At 41.7% G+C, this 14,034-nt stretch overlaps 1 protein-coding gene across 1 annotated transcript; it reads right to left on the reverse strand.

Moving 5' to 3' along the window:
* Nucleotides 1-3,352: 3,352 nt before the first annotated feature.
* On the reverse strand, nt 3,353-13,226 carry LOC118240909. Its single transcript, XM_035523459.1, has 13 exons — nt 12,997-13,226; nt 12,732-12,857; nt 12,469-12,584; nt 12,015-12,207; nt 11,378-11,537; nt 10,908-10,974; nt 10,197-10,511; nt 5,599-5,700; nt 5,355-5,465; nt 5,183-5,250; nt 5,036-5,068; nt 3,631-3,696; nt 3,353-3,516 (listed from the first exon to the last, which is right to left on the reverse strand). Exons 1-13 carry the CDS (start codon nt 13,224-13,226, stop codon nt 3,403-3,405), a joined length of 1,701 nt encoding a protein of 566 aa, XP_035379352.1. The 3' UTR covers nt 3,353-3,402.
* Between the last annotated feature and the right edge of the window lie 808 nt (nt 13,227-14,034).

Genomic DNA, 14,034 nt, shown 5'->3' on the forward strand with positions numbered 1-14,034 from the left:
CAGAAATATATGACATGTCGCCTCTAACTGGACTCATATTAGATGTTTCCAGTGTTTCTTATAAAGTAGCTACTGAGTAGATATTTGATGTTCTACAGAAGTAGAGAGAAGATAACACTCACCATCAGCAGTGTGGAGCACAAGGAGCAGATAAACACACACCTGCATTCTTACTGGGTTACACACACACTACACACAGCTACAGCAGGACTGATGATACACACTGTACACACACTCAAAAATACAGTATACTGAATGTTCTGACAACTACAGTTACAGTGGAGATGAAGTGTATTCAAATGAAGCTTTGACAAACTTCTATCCCCAACACACACAACAAATATAGGGAGGCAGTAGCGTTTTATAAGTTTTTAAAAGTCATTTGGTGTGTCCTCTTTCTTCCTTAACAGTCTCACATCATAAGTGAGAATGTCCTCATTCTTACTTAAGTTGGCTCGGTCCGTTGTCACAGAGATGTGGCGGCCCAGTGGGATGGACCCAAAATGACTCCCTAAGTGCTGTTAGTTCAGTCCAGCACATCTGCCCCTTTGTACATGCATCATTTATGAACGTATTTAAACACATCTGTCACTGGAGTGGTTGTCGGTCTTTGTTCGTGCTCAGGTTGGTGTTAATGGTCGTTTAATAAATGCATGTCTTCGTCAAGAGACGTCTGTGCTTCCTGCGCCTTGCCTTGCGGCACTTGGGCCATCACAACAAACAAAATATTTGTATTTTCTTATACCTGCGTGCGGGGGGTGGCATAACGTGAATAAGTGAATAAATCATATAAAAGCAGACATTGTGTTCACTTTGTTTTCAGTAGGCTACACCAAAAGTGAGGAGGAGGCCTTCAGTATTCTGAGGAGTTCCCTTCAGTATTCTGGGAAGAGTCTCATATATAGTCAGGGCCATTGGACCTGGACTTCACCGTCTCTCACACCAATCTTATTCCCACTTCCTAAAAAAGAGAGAAGCCTGCAGCCAAGGGATCAGTTAAGATGAGGCAAAAAGCAAAAGAAAAAATAATGTATATGTAACATGCTGCAACCGTCCCTGATCTGGGCTGAGTTGCAACATCTGACTTGCAACATCTGACTTCTTCTATTCAAATAAATAAGTGGATGTCATGTGTAATCATTTAGCATTTTTTCTTCACAAACTCAAATATTTACTGTATAAACTGAAAAATCTTTAGGATTTAGCATTGTTGTGCATCACTAAACTAATATTTAGTTGTATAACTACTGTTTCTGAGAACTGCTTCACATCTGTGTTGCATGGAGTCGACCAACTTCTGGCAGCTGTAAACAGGTATTCCAGCCCAGGATGCTTTGACAACTTTCCACAGTTCCTCTCCATTTCTTGGTTTTGCCTCAGAAACAGAATTTTTGATGTCCCCCTCAAGTTTTCTATCGGATTAAAGTCCGGGGATTGGGCTGGCCACTCCGTAACTTTAATTTTGTTGGTCTGGAACCAAGATGCTGCTCGCTTACTGGTGTGTTTGGGGTCGTTGTCTTGTTGAAACATCCATTTCAAGGGCATTTCCTCTTCAGCATAAGGCAACATGACCTCTTCAAGTATTTTGATATATGCAAACTGATCCATGATCCCTGGTATGCGATAAATAGGCCCGACACCATAATAAGAGAAACATCCCCATATCATGATGCCTGCACCACCATGCTTCACTGTCTTCAGAGTGTACTGTGGCTTGAATTCAGTGTTTGGGGGTCATCTGACAAACTGTCTGCGGCTCTTGGATCCAAAAAGAACAATCTTACTTTCATCAGTCCACAAAACGTTTCTTCATTTCTCTTTAGGCCAGTCCATGTGTTCTTTGGCAAATTGTAACCTCTTCAGCACATGTCTTTTTTTTAACAGTGGGACTTTGCGGGGGCTTCTTGCTGATAGATTAGCTTCACACAGGCGTCTTCTAATTGTCACAGTACTCACAGGTAACTTCAGACTGTCTTTGATCACCCTGGAGCTGATCATTGGCTGAGTCTTTGCCATACTGGCTATTCTTCAATCCATTCAAATGGTAGTCTTCCATTTTCTTCCACATCTCTCTGGTTTTGTTTTCTATTTTAAAGCATTGGGGATCATTTTAGCTGAGCAGCCTATCATTTTCTTTATATCATTTTCACTTCTTTATATGTTTTCCCCTCTCCAATCAAAGTTTTAATCAAAGTACACTGTTCTTCTGAACAATGTCTGGAACGACCCATTTTTCTCAGATTTTCAGAGAGAAATGCATGTACATGTGTTGGCTTCATCTTTAAATAAAGGCCACCTGATTGACATCTGTTTTTTCACAGAAGGAATGACCTCACTAATTGAACTCCACAGTTATTATTTTGAACACACCCGTTTCAATTAATTATTCAATTACACAAACTCAGGAGCATGCATATCATGAATGTTGGGTCTGATGGTTTTCTATGACTCTGCTACACCTACTGGTAAATTATTTACCATGTAGTAATATAATTTCTACCAAAAACAGTGATTGATATGATTAGTCATGTTGGACTGCTATTATTTCAAACACAACTATATATATATATATATATATATATATATATATATATATAAATTCCAAGTGTTGCTTGTTGACATTTATTTTGAATTTGTCTTATTTTCTCTTAAGTTGCAGTGTACTCATTTATAGTTTTATTAAAACTCCTCAGGAACTGCAGTGTCTCATTTATAGCTTTACAATGTAATATAACTGAATTTTAATTGAACCTAAATAAAAATTAATTGAACAGTTGTTCATCTATACAGTGCAGGCTATACAACTCTAGGTAGGAGGCTAGGCAGGACGCATGAACGAGCCGACAAAAGTTACGTTTATTAACACCAGACAAAAGACAATGTAGCACATAGGCTAATACATGGTCAATCACCGACAACATACACTACTAAACAGGAGAGTTATACTCACGCACAGTAACGACACAAAACATGGAGCAGGTATGAAACACGGGGAGGGCATGGCCATATGAATGAACACACATGCACACACACACAACCACAAAACACACCACACAACACACACACACACATCTGGGAGGAGGGGCCGTACTGTGAACATTTACACATCATTTTTATTTCATTAAAGCCAAAAGCACTACTACTAATAAATTACATGCAAAAAAGCTAATAATTCACAGTATTCAAATCATCTTTCAGCAGATTAACCCCTAATGAGGCATTTACAGTGAAGAAACAAATAAAATACTTGCTATTTACTGGCGGTACATGTTTTTGTATGTTTATTTTTTGTCCATTTGCTTGATTGCATTTGTTTGTGTGTGTGTGTGTGTGTGTGTGTGTGTGTGTGTGTGTGTGTGTGTGTGTGTGTGTGTGTGTGTGTGTGTGAGTGAGAGCGTGTGCTTAATTTGAATTTAATTTGATGCTGGCATATTCTGTATAATCTGCATTATCCATTGGAGTGGATGCTGGTTTGGTTGTCTGACTGTGTACTACAGTGGAGTAAGTGACATCATCCTGCAGGAATAACACATTAACAATTGTTATAACACACACACACACACACACACACATACACACACACACACACACACACACGTTTACAAAAGACACATTCAGTATGATGCACACCTGTTCTTGTGCTGTTTTGCATTTCGCTTTTCGATTTACAGCTGCGTATAGGACACTCGAATCTTCCTGTAGAAACACAGAAATGAAAAATTAGCAAACTTGTGTAAACACTAAAGCACACTTTCGAAAAAATACTGTATATAAGAGTCTATACATGCACACAAATGCACAATTCAAATGCACCAATAACCTTTATGCACCTGTGACCATCATGCAAAAGGCAACAACAATATGCTATATGTGGTGTGAAATCACTGGTACATGTCCAGACGACCCGTTTTCATATGAATGCAGTGATAAGAGCTGTGCTCCATAAGGACACAGGTGAAGTGAAACACAGGTAGAATTTAATGGTAAATAATCCTTGTCCAAAGAAGGACAATATAACCAGCCTTAATACCTACAGGTCAGAAGCTTTAACATCAGTAGTCATGAAATGCTTCGAGAAGTTGGTTCTGTTTTACGTCAAGTCCATCACTCCCACCTCCTTGGACTGATATAGTTTTACAGAGCAATCTGCACTATGCACAGTCACAATCAACACTATGTCTGTACTCATCTGGACCTTCTAGGATCCTATGACAGAGTCATGTTTGTAGACTTCAGCTCGGTTTTCAACACAACTGAGAGTGGAACCCTGTGTCTGTCAGGGCATTTTCAACTACCTGTCAGATAGAAAGTAACTTGTGTGCCTGGAACCTTATCTGTCAGAGCCCCTATCCATCAGCACTGGGGTTCCTCAAGGCTGGACACTCTCAGCCCTCCTCTTCTCCTGCTACACCAACAAGTGCATCTCCAGCTATCATCAAGCAAATGACCCTAACAGGACTCGTTAGCAACACTGACGGGACTGCTAGTGGAGTCAAGTGGCTCGTCTGGCTTTGTGGTGCACTGAACACAACTTGGAGGTCAACATGCAAAAAACAGTAGAGATGGATGATACATTTCTGAAATAAGACAACTGTCCATCTCCCTTTGTAACTCAGTACAGTAAGTGATGTGGAGTCTGAGCTTTCTACACACCACCATCTCCACTGATTTCAAACTGGAAATCACAACAGCCATCATAAAAAACATTCATCAGTGTGTCAGGAGCTCTTTATATTAGAAACTCAACATGGACCCCACACAACTAGGGAACCCCACACACTATCTGTATAAAACCCTCTGCTCAGGTATTTGGTACTGCTTCAACAAAACCTGAACTTCACAACCTGTGTTTTCCCAAAGATGGTTTAACTTAAAAAAAAAATAAAAAATGAAAAAAGTGATGTATGTGCTGTATGTGATGTGTGTAATGTATGTAATGTATGTGATATGTGATCCCTTATTTGAACTGTATTGTACTAATTGCATTGTATCATCTGAACCCCCCCTCAGTATTCAGATACAAAGTAGCACTCACTTGAACAGGTGAACAAAGCACAGCAGAACAATCCTGTAAACACACACACACACACACCATGGAAGATTTGACCTTGAAGGACATGTGCCAGTAATGATGTGGAGGTTGTTTTTCTTATGTTACAGTGGATGGTATGTGAGCATTCACCTGTGTCTCCTGCTCTCTCTTCTCTTCTGTTTGTCCCTTTCTTAGCCTCGTTTGTCCATGTCTCTGGACTACATTAGAAAACCAGACTATGTGACCCACAACTTGCATGCATGCATGTGCATGTGCATGTGCGTGTGTGCATGTGCGTGCGTGCGTGCGTGTGTGTGTGTACCTTTGTATCTCCAGTACAAGACCCCCACGAGACCCAGCAGCAGGAGGAGGACAGCTCCCACAGCAGTAGTCATGAGGATATATAATAGATCACCAGCAGGGTTTTGGACATCTGAAGGCAAACGTTATACAAATGTTATGTGTATTTGTGTGCGTGTTAGTGTTTATGTTTTTACACAGCATGCATTTTAATTGCTTTTTAAGATATTAGGAGACCATGTTGATATGCAGTAAATGCATGTTACTGTCAGTCAGAGTCTTTGCACTGTCAGTAGTGGAAGCGTCAGCTGGAGCCTTTGCACTTGTTTTGACATCAAATCTTGATGTAAATTCTGTTGTTGAGATTCCTGGAGAGGGAGATGTGTTTGTTAGCATAAGATGGTGTACTGCTTTAGTACTACTTGTGGGTGCAAGTTTGGCTACAGTACTGACCCATTATAAATGTGTATTCAGGGTGGTTTACATTCGTGACACTAGTAGACATGTGACTGCACCTGAGTGGGGGGCAGGTGAACAAGCTCATCAGTGCATGTTTAAAAGTTTATTTAAAAACTAATTTTATAATGAATTTTATAATGAAGACTTTCCAAGTAATGATGTTTTATTAGAGTCAGCACTAATGCAATGAAATTATCCCTCTTGAGCATCGTGATACGGCCACAAAACAAATCAAATTATGTCAAAATAAAATCCCCAATGCAGTATTAAAAGTATTTAAAATATATATTTTAAATTTGTTGTGTATGTTGACCAAAAAGCTGTCAATTTGGGTGTATAGCCTGTAATTAAACTTCTGTGGTTGGGAAATACAGTTTATTATTTTATTGACAGTGTCATAGTCAGGACACATGAAGAAAAATGCCATTTTCAGGTAAAATGTGTCTTTGGACAATTGGGAAAACATCTAGTACTACGGAAGGAGTCAAAAACAGATCACTTCTATCATTTTGGGTAAAGCCTTTGTCAAACTAGTGTGACTGAGAAACAGTTTTATGCTGGTATTTTCTTAGGAGACATGATTTTGGACTCATGAAAGTTTATAAAAAAATATAACATTTTTAGGTAAAACATTTGGACAACTGGGAGCACATCTTGTACAAGGTGATAAGTCAAAAACAGTGGATTTCTGTCATTTTGTGAAGTATTGTGAAGTAAAACATTTTACATCAAAATTGTATGTCCTGACTATGACAATATCAAAGTGCCAGTGCAAAACAGTATTTCCCCAACCTCAGTAGTTTGAGGTTTCAGTTCACACAGTTCCTACTTACTGTTTGTGGATGGTCATAGTTAGGATGCATGACTCTTTAAGAAAAATGTCATTATGAGGTAAAATAGATAAAATAGTTCTTTGGACAACTGAACACATCTAGTACTAAGCAATGAATCAAAAACATGACATTTCTGTCACTTTGGGTGTATAAGATGTAGTGTGGCTGGGAAATAATTTTACACTGGCAGTTTATTGATACTGTCATAGTCCACCTATGCACTTTAGAAATAACATGAAAGACAAAATGAGGGTCAGTGACATTATGGATTGTTTCCAGAAGATTAAGTCATGATTTAAATCCCAGTCAAGTATTTTTAAAGTACAAGAGGAGTATTTGACCATCACTGAACTAAACGCTACTGGTAATGTGCAGATGACAGCACAACAACAAATATGACAGCAGAAAGTCTACAAGTAACTCAGACAACCAAGACTTTGCTAGTGTGGATACATAAGAAAACCTTAAAGCTGGATTTATCATTTGCAGTTGGATTTGGATCAAAAACAGTGTTTTACCTTTAACGGTGAGTCTGATGTCTTTATATTTCTGGTTTGTAAGATAACACCTGTAGTCTCCCTTATCCTCCTCAGTCAGGTGTGATATGAGTAGAGAGAGATTTCCTGGAGAGTGAGCAGTACCCATCTGAACTCTATTTCTGTACTGTTCACTCTCACTGGTGATCACATCCCATGTTTGTCTTCTTGTGTTGTATTTCTGCCAGGTAAAATTCTCAGGTTTGGCGTGTGGTTCAGTACAGGAGCAGGGCAGCAGTACTGAGTCTCCTGTGTATGCAGTGACGTCGTCTGTCTTCTGATTCTCTGCCAAACTGCAGCCTGCAGAAACACACGAGATAAAGGCCTTCACTATTAAACATGGCTGCACATGTACATGTAAAATGGTTATTATTACACATGACATACTCCGTTATTATTATTATATATGACATACTTAATTATTATTATATATCACATACTCCATTATTATTATTATATATGACATACTTAATTATTATTATATATCACATACTCCATTATTATTATATATGACATACTTAACTATTATATATGACATACTTAATTGCTCCAGGTCCAGTCACCTGATGGTACTGATGGTACCAGCCAACTGATGATGGTACTGGAAATCACTAAGAGATTTCCCAATAGATGTTGGTATGATGTATGCATGACCATCAAGTTATAAGATGTAAATGTTTGATTATATTGATTATATATTGTCTCTCTCCCTCCCTCCTTCTCTCTCTCCCCCTCTGCCCACCCTCGCTCCCTCCCTCCCTCCTTCTCTCCTTCTCTCTCCATCCCTCATTCTCTTTCTTCCTTTCTCTCTCTCTCCCTCCCTCCCTCTCTGCCTTCCTCCCCTCCCTCCTTTTCTCTCTCCTTCTTCCCCTCTCTCTCCCTCCCTCCTTCTCTCTCTCTCCCTTTCTTTCTCTCCCCCTCTCTCTCCCTCTTTCTCTTTCTCCCCCTCTCTCTAGAGCAAATGAGAACAGTAGTAACTAAATAAGGAAACTAAACAAGTTGTGTGTAATATGGGTATATAACTGACTAGAACCTAAACAGGACAGAAGACAAGAGTCATTAACTACAGGCATGAAATACACATACAAACAGAAGATGTAACTAGAAACAGACAGAAGTAGAACTGCAGATCCTGCAGATCCTGCAATTTATTAAGAGAGGGGAAATCCAAAGGTGTAGTCAAAATTCTCTACACTGGTAGATTGAGGCTGAGTGAAGAGCCAGCTATATTTTTCTATATATTTAGACTGCTGACACCAGTTTCCTGTAAAGTATCCAATCTCTGCACTGTAAGTTTAGTAGATCAAACCCTATGTTAGGCTGGCTGAACCGCTGACAAAGCAGGATGTATTAAGACAGGAATTTTAGAAAGGTGGTTATGCATATTCTCATAACACATGCTAGACAATGCAGTAGAGTATTCTCATTCTCTTCAGAATATAAATTATAATTATAGGCATAATTTGGAATCAGATACATTTTGTAGTTTTATGTGCATTAAACCTTTGCCTGCACCTCTGCCTTTGGTTGTAGGTAAGTGGGACAGGGGTAAATAATTACAGTAACAGAAGCTCCAAATATGTCACTTGTAATGTCAAGCTAACATCAACATTGACTAAATCAACTTTTATGACTGTTTGTTTATGCCCATTTGAAACTTGTCATAGCAAAGCCTTGCTTCTTATTTTAGAAGTTTTAAATCAAAAATCTAAAATAAGAACACATTAGTGATTTTGATCCAGCTGCTCCACCTACATTAATGATCTGCACACTGTGCAGTTTTCAGAACGATAATGTAATGCGGAGGCAGACAGGACTTGATGCACATGTGTAAACGAAAGTTCTTTATTTGCAAAACAGCTGGACACAACGGCAAATTAACAAAATGGTGCAAACTAAACACTGACTAAATGGAACACCAAAAAGGGAGAAAAATGATACAGGAACTGTGCAGAAACAATAAAATTGTGATGGAACATTTGATACTAAGGCATCGAAGCTCGTATCACACAGTGTACCAAAGCTTGTATCAGTTACTATTACCACTAAAGTTAATATTACCATTAATATTACCACTAAAGTTACTAACAACACGTGACTAATGATGGTCGAAGCTTCAGACGTCACTGAAGCACAGGATGAGGGTGAGACTGTATCATAAGTTTGGCACTGTCCTATAACGTGGAAGCTTATCTCTTTACTAAAAAATTGGAAATGTGCTAATTATAGAAGTCAATAGTGAGAGTAAACGTTTCATAACGCCAACCTGTTGTTTTTACATAAAAGGGAAACAATGATTTTACACAAATTATTGCAGAATTTAATTACTAAACATCATTACTGATCATCAATTTTTTAATGGCATATGAAGGCGGTGGAGTGTTGTATTGTTTATAGTGCTGCGCAGTTTTGAATCTATAGCTGCTATCATTTCTGAAAAGCACCAGGTGTCGCTGTTTTGTCACCAGATTTCAATGCTCCAAAGCTTCGAATCCTTTAGCAGTACAATAAGGAAGAACCTCAAACGCTTCACAGGACTTCGTCTGCACATTACCAAGAAGAAGATAAACAGTAAACACTAGAATAACGAGCAGGCTAATAACGTTACCAAACAACAATAATCTCACGGGAGGACGAGAGAGCGCACATTCAAAGACCCACAGCCAAGACGATAAAACAAGGGATATTTATATAAAGACTAACGAATGCAAACTAGACAAAGATGAAAACAGTGACAGGAAAACCAAACGAGGGGTCGGAACAGAAAAACCAAAACAAAGAAGCATGTGTGTTAAAAACCTGAGAAATTCTTACTTGAACTGCACAAGATATTTGTTAAAATTAAAGGAGTATTTGACCATCACTGAACTAAACGTTACTGGTAATGTGCACAGATGACAGCACAACAACAATATGACAGCAGAAAGTCTACAAGTAACTCAGACAACCAAGACTTTGCTAGTGTGGATACATAAGAAAACCTTAAAGCTGGATTTATCATTTGCAGTTGGATTTGGATCAAAAACAGTGTTTTACCTTTAATGGTGAGTCTGATGTCTTTATAGTACTGGTTAAGATAACACCTGTAGACTCCCTTATCCTCTTCAGTCAGGTGTGATATGAGTAGAGAGAGATTTCCTGGAGAGTGAGCAGTACCCAGCTGAACTCTGTTTCTGTACTGTTCACTCTCACTGGTGATCACGTCCCATGAGTTTCTGTTTGTGTTGTGTTTCCTCCAGGTGAAACTCTCAGGTTTGGCGTGTGGGTCAGTACAGGAGCAGGGCAGCAGTACTGAGTCTCCTGTGTATGCAGTGACGTCGTCTGTCTTCTGATTCTCTGCCAAACTGCAGCCTGCAGAAACACACGAGATAAAGGCCTTCACTATTAAACATGGCTGCACATGTACATGTAAAATGGTTATTATTATATATGGCATATTTCATTATTATATATGACATAATTATTATTAAATATGACATACTTAATTGTTATTATTATATATTATATACTAAATTGCTGCAGATCCAGTCTCCCAGAACCACAATAATGTTTTCTCACATAAATGTTAAAGAGAGGGGTTCAAGTTTCTTGCTCTGATATAACTGTAAGTCACTTTGCATAAGTGTCAGCTAAATGCCATAGAAATGTAGGTTTGATGAGCAACTAAGCAAGTTATGTTCCACCAATTTATATCATTCAGTGTATCTGTAAATCCAAGTACAGTAGCAGAGAAAATGAAACACTCACCTTCAGTAATATGAAGTACAAGTAGCAAATAAACAACACCTGCATTCTTACTGAATTCCACTACACACTACAGCAGAAACAACGCTACACATCTTAACAGAACTAGTTTACTGAGTGCTCTGACAGCTGTACACACTACAGAGCTTCAGTGCTTCTGTGGTTCAGTCTTCGGAACTACAGGCTACATGTGAGAATCTCCACACTACTATGATCTGGAACTCTAGAACTCTCTCAGAAGAACTCCACTGAAAGGGACCACTCCGTAATGTCCACACAGCAGAGAGGAAGTCTGATCACATGCAGAAAAACGTCTTCCTCTTCTTCTCTCTTTCTCTTACATATGAGCACAAAAGTGCCTTCTGGGTGTCATCACATCCTTCCTCTTTCTTCTCTCTCAGCACATGATGTACTACACAATCAAACTGTAAGTGCACAGAAAAAAATGCACCCATGTGTGATGTAGGCAGCACAGAGGACGTGAAAGGCGAAGTCGAACGAATATGTTCTTTATTTTCCATGGTCTTGTAACAAAGCAATGACGAGTCTAGGTAATCTCCTGGGTCGGAGCAGCGCTGCACCAACAGACGCTTGTGGTCCTGTCCGCTAATGCGCAGCGCTGTCCCTCCGAACCTGTAGGAATATAAATGGTGTGAGGTGATAATGAGCAGCAGGTGTCTCCCGTCAGAAGACAGGTGATTGCGAGGGGGGAGGCAAGTGATACGGTCCTGTTCTAGAGGGGATGTGTCCCTCCCGGTAGGGGACCCGTCTACTGTGACAGAACCCCCGCCAAAGACCCCGCCTGGCCCCTGAAACGCGGCCGGCCCCTCCGACTCGGGGCGGGCTTCAGCGGGTGCAGCCTATGAAATGAGGTACTGGATGCCCCTCCCTCTCCTACAGGAGTCCAGCAGAACCCCTAATCTATATGCCGCGTCATCTTCCATCTCCGGGGTGGGGGAGGGTCTCCCGAGGAACCCTCCTCCTCGGCAAGGGGACCCTCCTTCACGGGCTTCAGCGCTGACAGATGAAAGGCCCAGGAAGCTCCCCGTCAGGCCAACCCTGTAGGTCACCTCGTTGACCCGGTCAGTAATGGATTACGGGCCCTCATACCTCGCTTTGAGCTTGCCTGTGGCACCAGCGCGGCCGTCCTTGGTTGAGAACCACACCTTCTGTCCAATAGTGTATTGCGGGGTCTTTCCCTGTTTTCTGTCCGCCTTCCTCTTGTAGGCAGCGATCGCCTTACTCGGTCTTCGGTGCGTCTCCTCCCAGGTCCGCTCTCCCCGCACCATCTCTCCACTGCCGGCTGGTCTGACACGGGGGCATTCCAGGGGTAGAGAGACAGCTGGTAGCCTAGCACGCACTCAAACGGGGTGAGACCAGTTCCCATGTGTTACAGAGAATTCTGTGCGTACTCCGCCCATGGGAGGTACGTACTCCACGTCCCTGGGTGGTGTTTTCTGTAGAGGCACAGGAACTTACCTAGTTCCTGGTTAACCCCATTCTACCTGCCCATTAGCCTGAGAGTGGTAGCTGGACATTAGGCTAACCGTGATGTTAAGCCTACCTAGCAGTTCCTTCCACACCTGCAATGTGAACTGAGGGCCTCGGTCCGAATCGATATCTTTAGGTAGGCCGAACTGTCTGAAGACCTGGCGGTCTCTAGCACGGTGGGCAGGGCTGCTAAAGGCACCAAACGAATCATTTTCGAGAATCTGTTAGCTATGCTCAGGATAGCGGTGTTGCCCTCTGAGACAGGTAAGTCCGTTACAAAACCCACCGCCAGGTGGGACCACGGTCGGTGGGGAGTAGCCAGGGGTAGAAGCTTACCTGCCGGAGGTACCCGGGGTGTTTTGCTGCGCAAAACCTGCGCTCCTCCCCCTAAGGCGAAGAGCCTCAGAGCGCATGCGCCTACGCCTACGCCTTGTGGAGGCAAAAAGGCAGCACCACCAGTGCCTACACCGGAACCCGGCAACACGACTGATGCGCTTCCCGACAGCATGCGCCAAAACCAGGACAGCCGCCGCTACCCAAGCCGGCGAAGAACAATCCCCCCCCCCCCCCCCCCCCCCCGCCAGGCAGGTCGGTCTCCAACCCAGCCGACGACTGGGGGACTGGCTGGGGTTCCTTTCCCCTTTTCTGGACTGTTGAATATGTGCCTGTCCCCGTCACCGTGCCTGTCCCTGTTACGCTGAATGTACCGGTCACTTTGTTCCCCTTTGTGTCTGTGCCCATCCCCGTCGTCCTGGTCCCGGTCCTTCTCCCTGCTATCCTTGCGCTGGCCCGTGGCGGGTTGTCCAGTCCTTTTGCCTCACCGTTTAGCATTGGTCTCGGTGTCGCAGTCCGATAGGCCCCTCCTCCCTCTGTCGGTGTGTGAAACCGTAGCCTGCGTGCTTCGTCTAAGTGTTAAGTCTATGAATAAATGTCTGTTTCAACGTGCCTCGTCCCTGCATCCTGCTTAAGCCTCCGAACGTCACAAGCTTCAGCGTGGCTCAGTCTTCCGAACTAAAGAATACCTGTAAGAATCAACACACAACTATGGTCTGGAACTCTAGAACTCTCTAAAACTCTGAACAGAACTGTAGAGGGGAATTGTGTTCAAGCGCAAAACTGATTCTTTCTCCACTACTCTTTCTCTCTCACATACAGACTAAATATAACAGTGAAACTGTCTTTCTAGTGTCATCACTTCCTCCTGAGCTGCCAGTGTTCAGTCCCCATCCTCAGTAAAGTGATCCTGCAGTAAGAAGTAGTGCTACACAGTGATCCCCCTCAGCACTGTTTGGTCACATCATTTCACTCCTGCACTTAGTGATCAGAGGACCAAACTGAATGTGTAGCTTAGCAAATATTAGACAGATCAGACAGGAAGAGCACTAGACTACATGCTGATCAAAATATTGATCATTTAATCAGGTAGACAACAGCATTTTCTAGTAATGTTCATGAAGTAAAGTTGAAATACAGTTGAAAGTTGAAATGCAGCAGTCTGTTAGCATGCGATAATCTCTCATACTATTGGGAAAATCTTCTTAAGCGAACCTGTGATAAACTAATACTCAGGTGTGATTATGAGTTTAATTACTTGTAGGATTGCACCAGCCATAGCTTTATTTGGCTCCAAACCCACAAT

The sequence above is a fragment of the Electrophorus electricus genome, unplaced genomic scaffold (assembly GCF_013358815.1).
Source record: "Electrophorus electricus isolate fEleEle1 unplaced genomic scaffold, fEleEle1.pri scaffold_103_arrow_ctg1, whole genome shotgun sequence".
Classification (NCBI taxonomy): Eukaryota; Metazoa; Chordata; class Actinopteri; order Gymnotiformes; family Gymnotidae; genus Electrophorus; species Electrophorus electricus.

Bases quoted from the DNA above. Each gene is read 5' to 3' on its own strand.
- LOC118240909 (XM_035523459.1), bottom strand. From the start codon at position 13,226: ATGCTAAACGGTGAGGCAAAAGGACTGGACAACCCGCCACGGGCCAGC. The intron at 5,251-5,354 runs GTACACACACAC...TTTCTAATGTAG, and splicing joins CTTGTACTGGAGATACAAAG to TCCAGAGACATGGACAAACG. The intron at 3,517-3,630 runs GTGTGCATCATA...TTATTCCTGCAG, and splicing joins GCAAAACAGCACAAGAACAG to GATGATGTCACTTACTCCAC.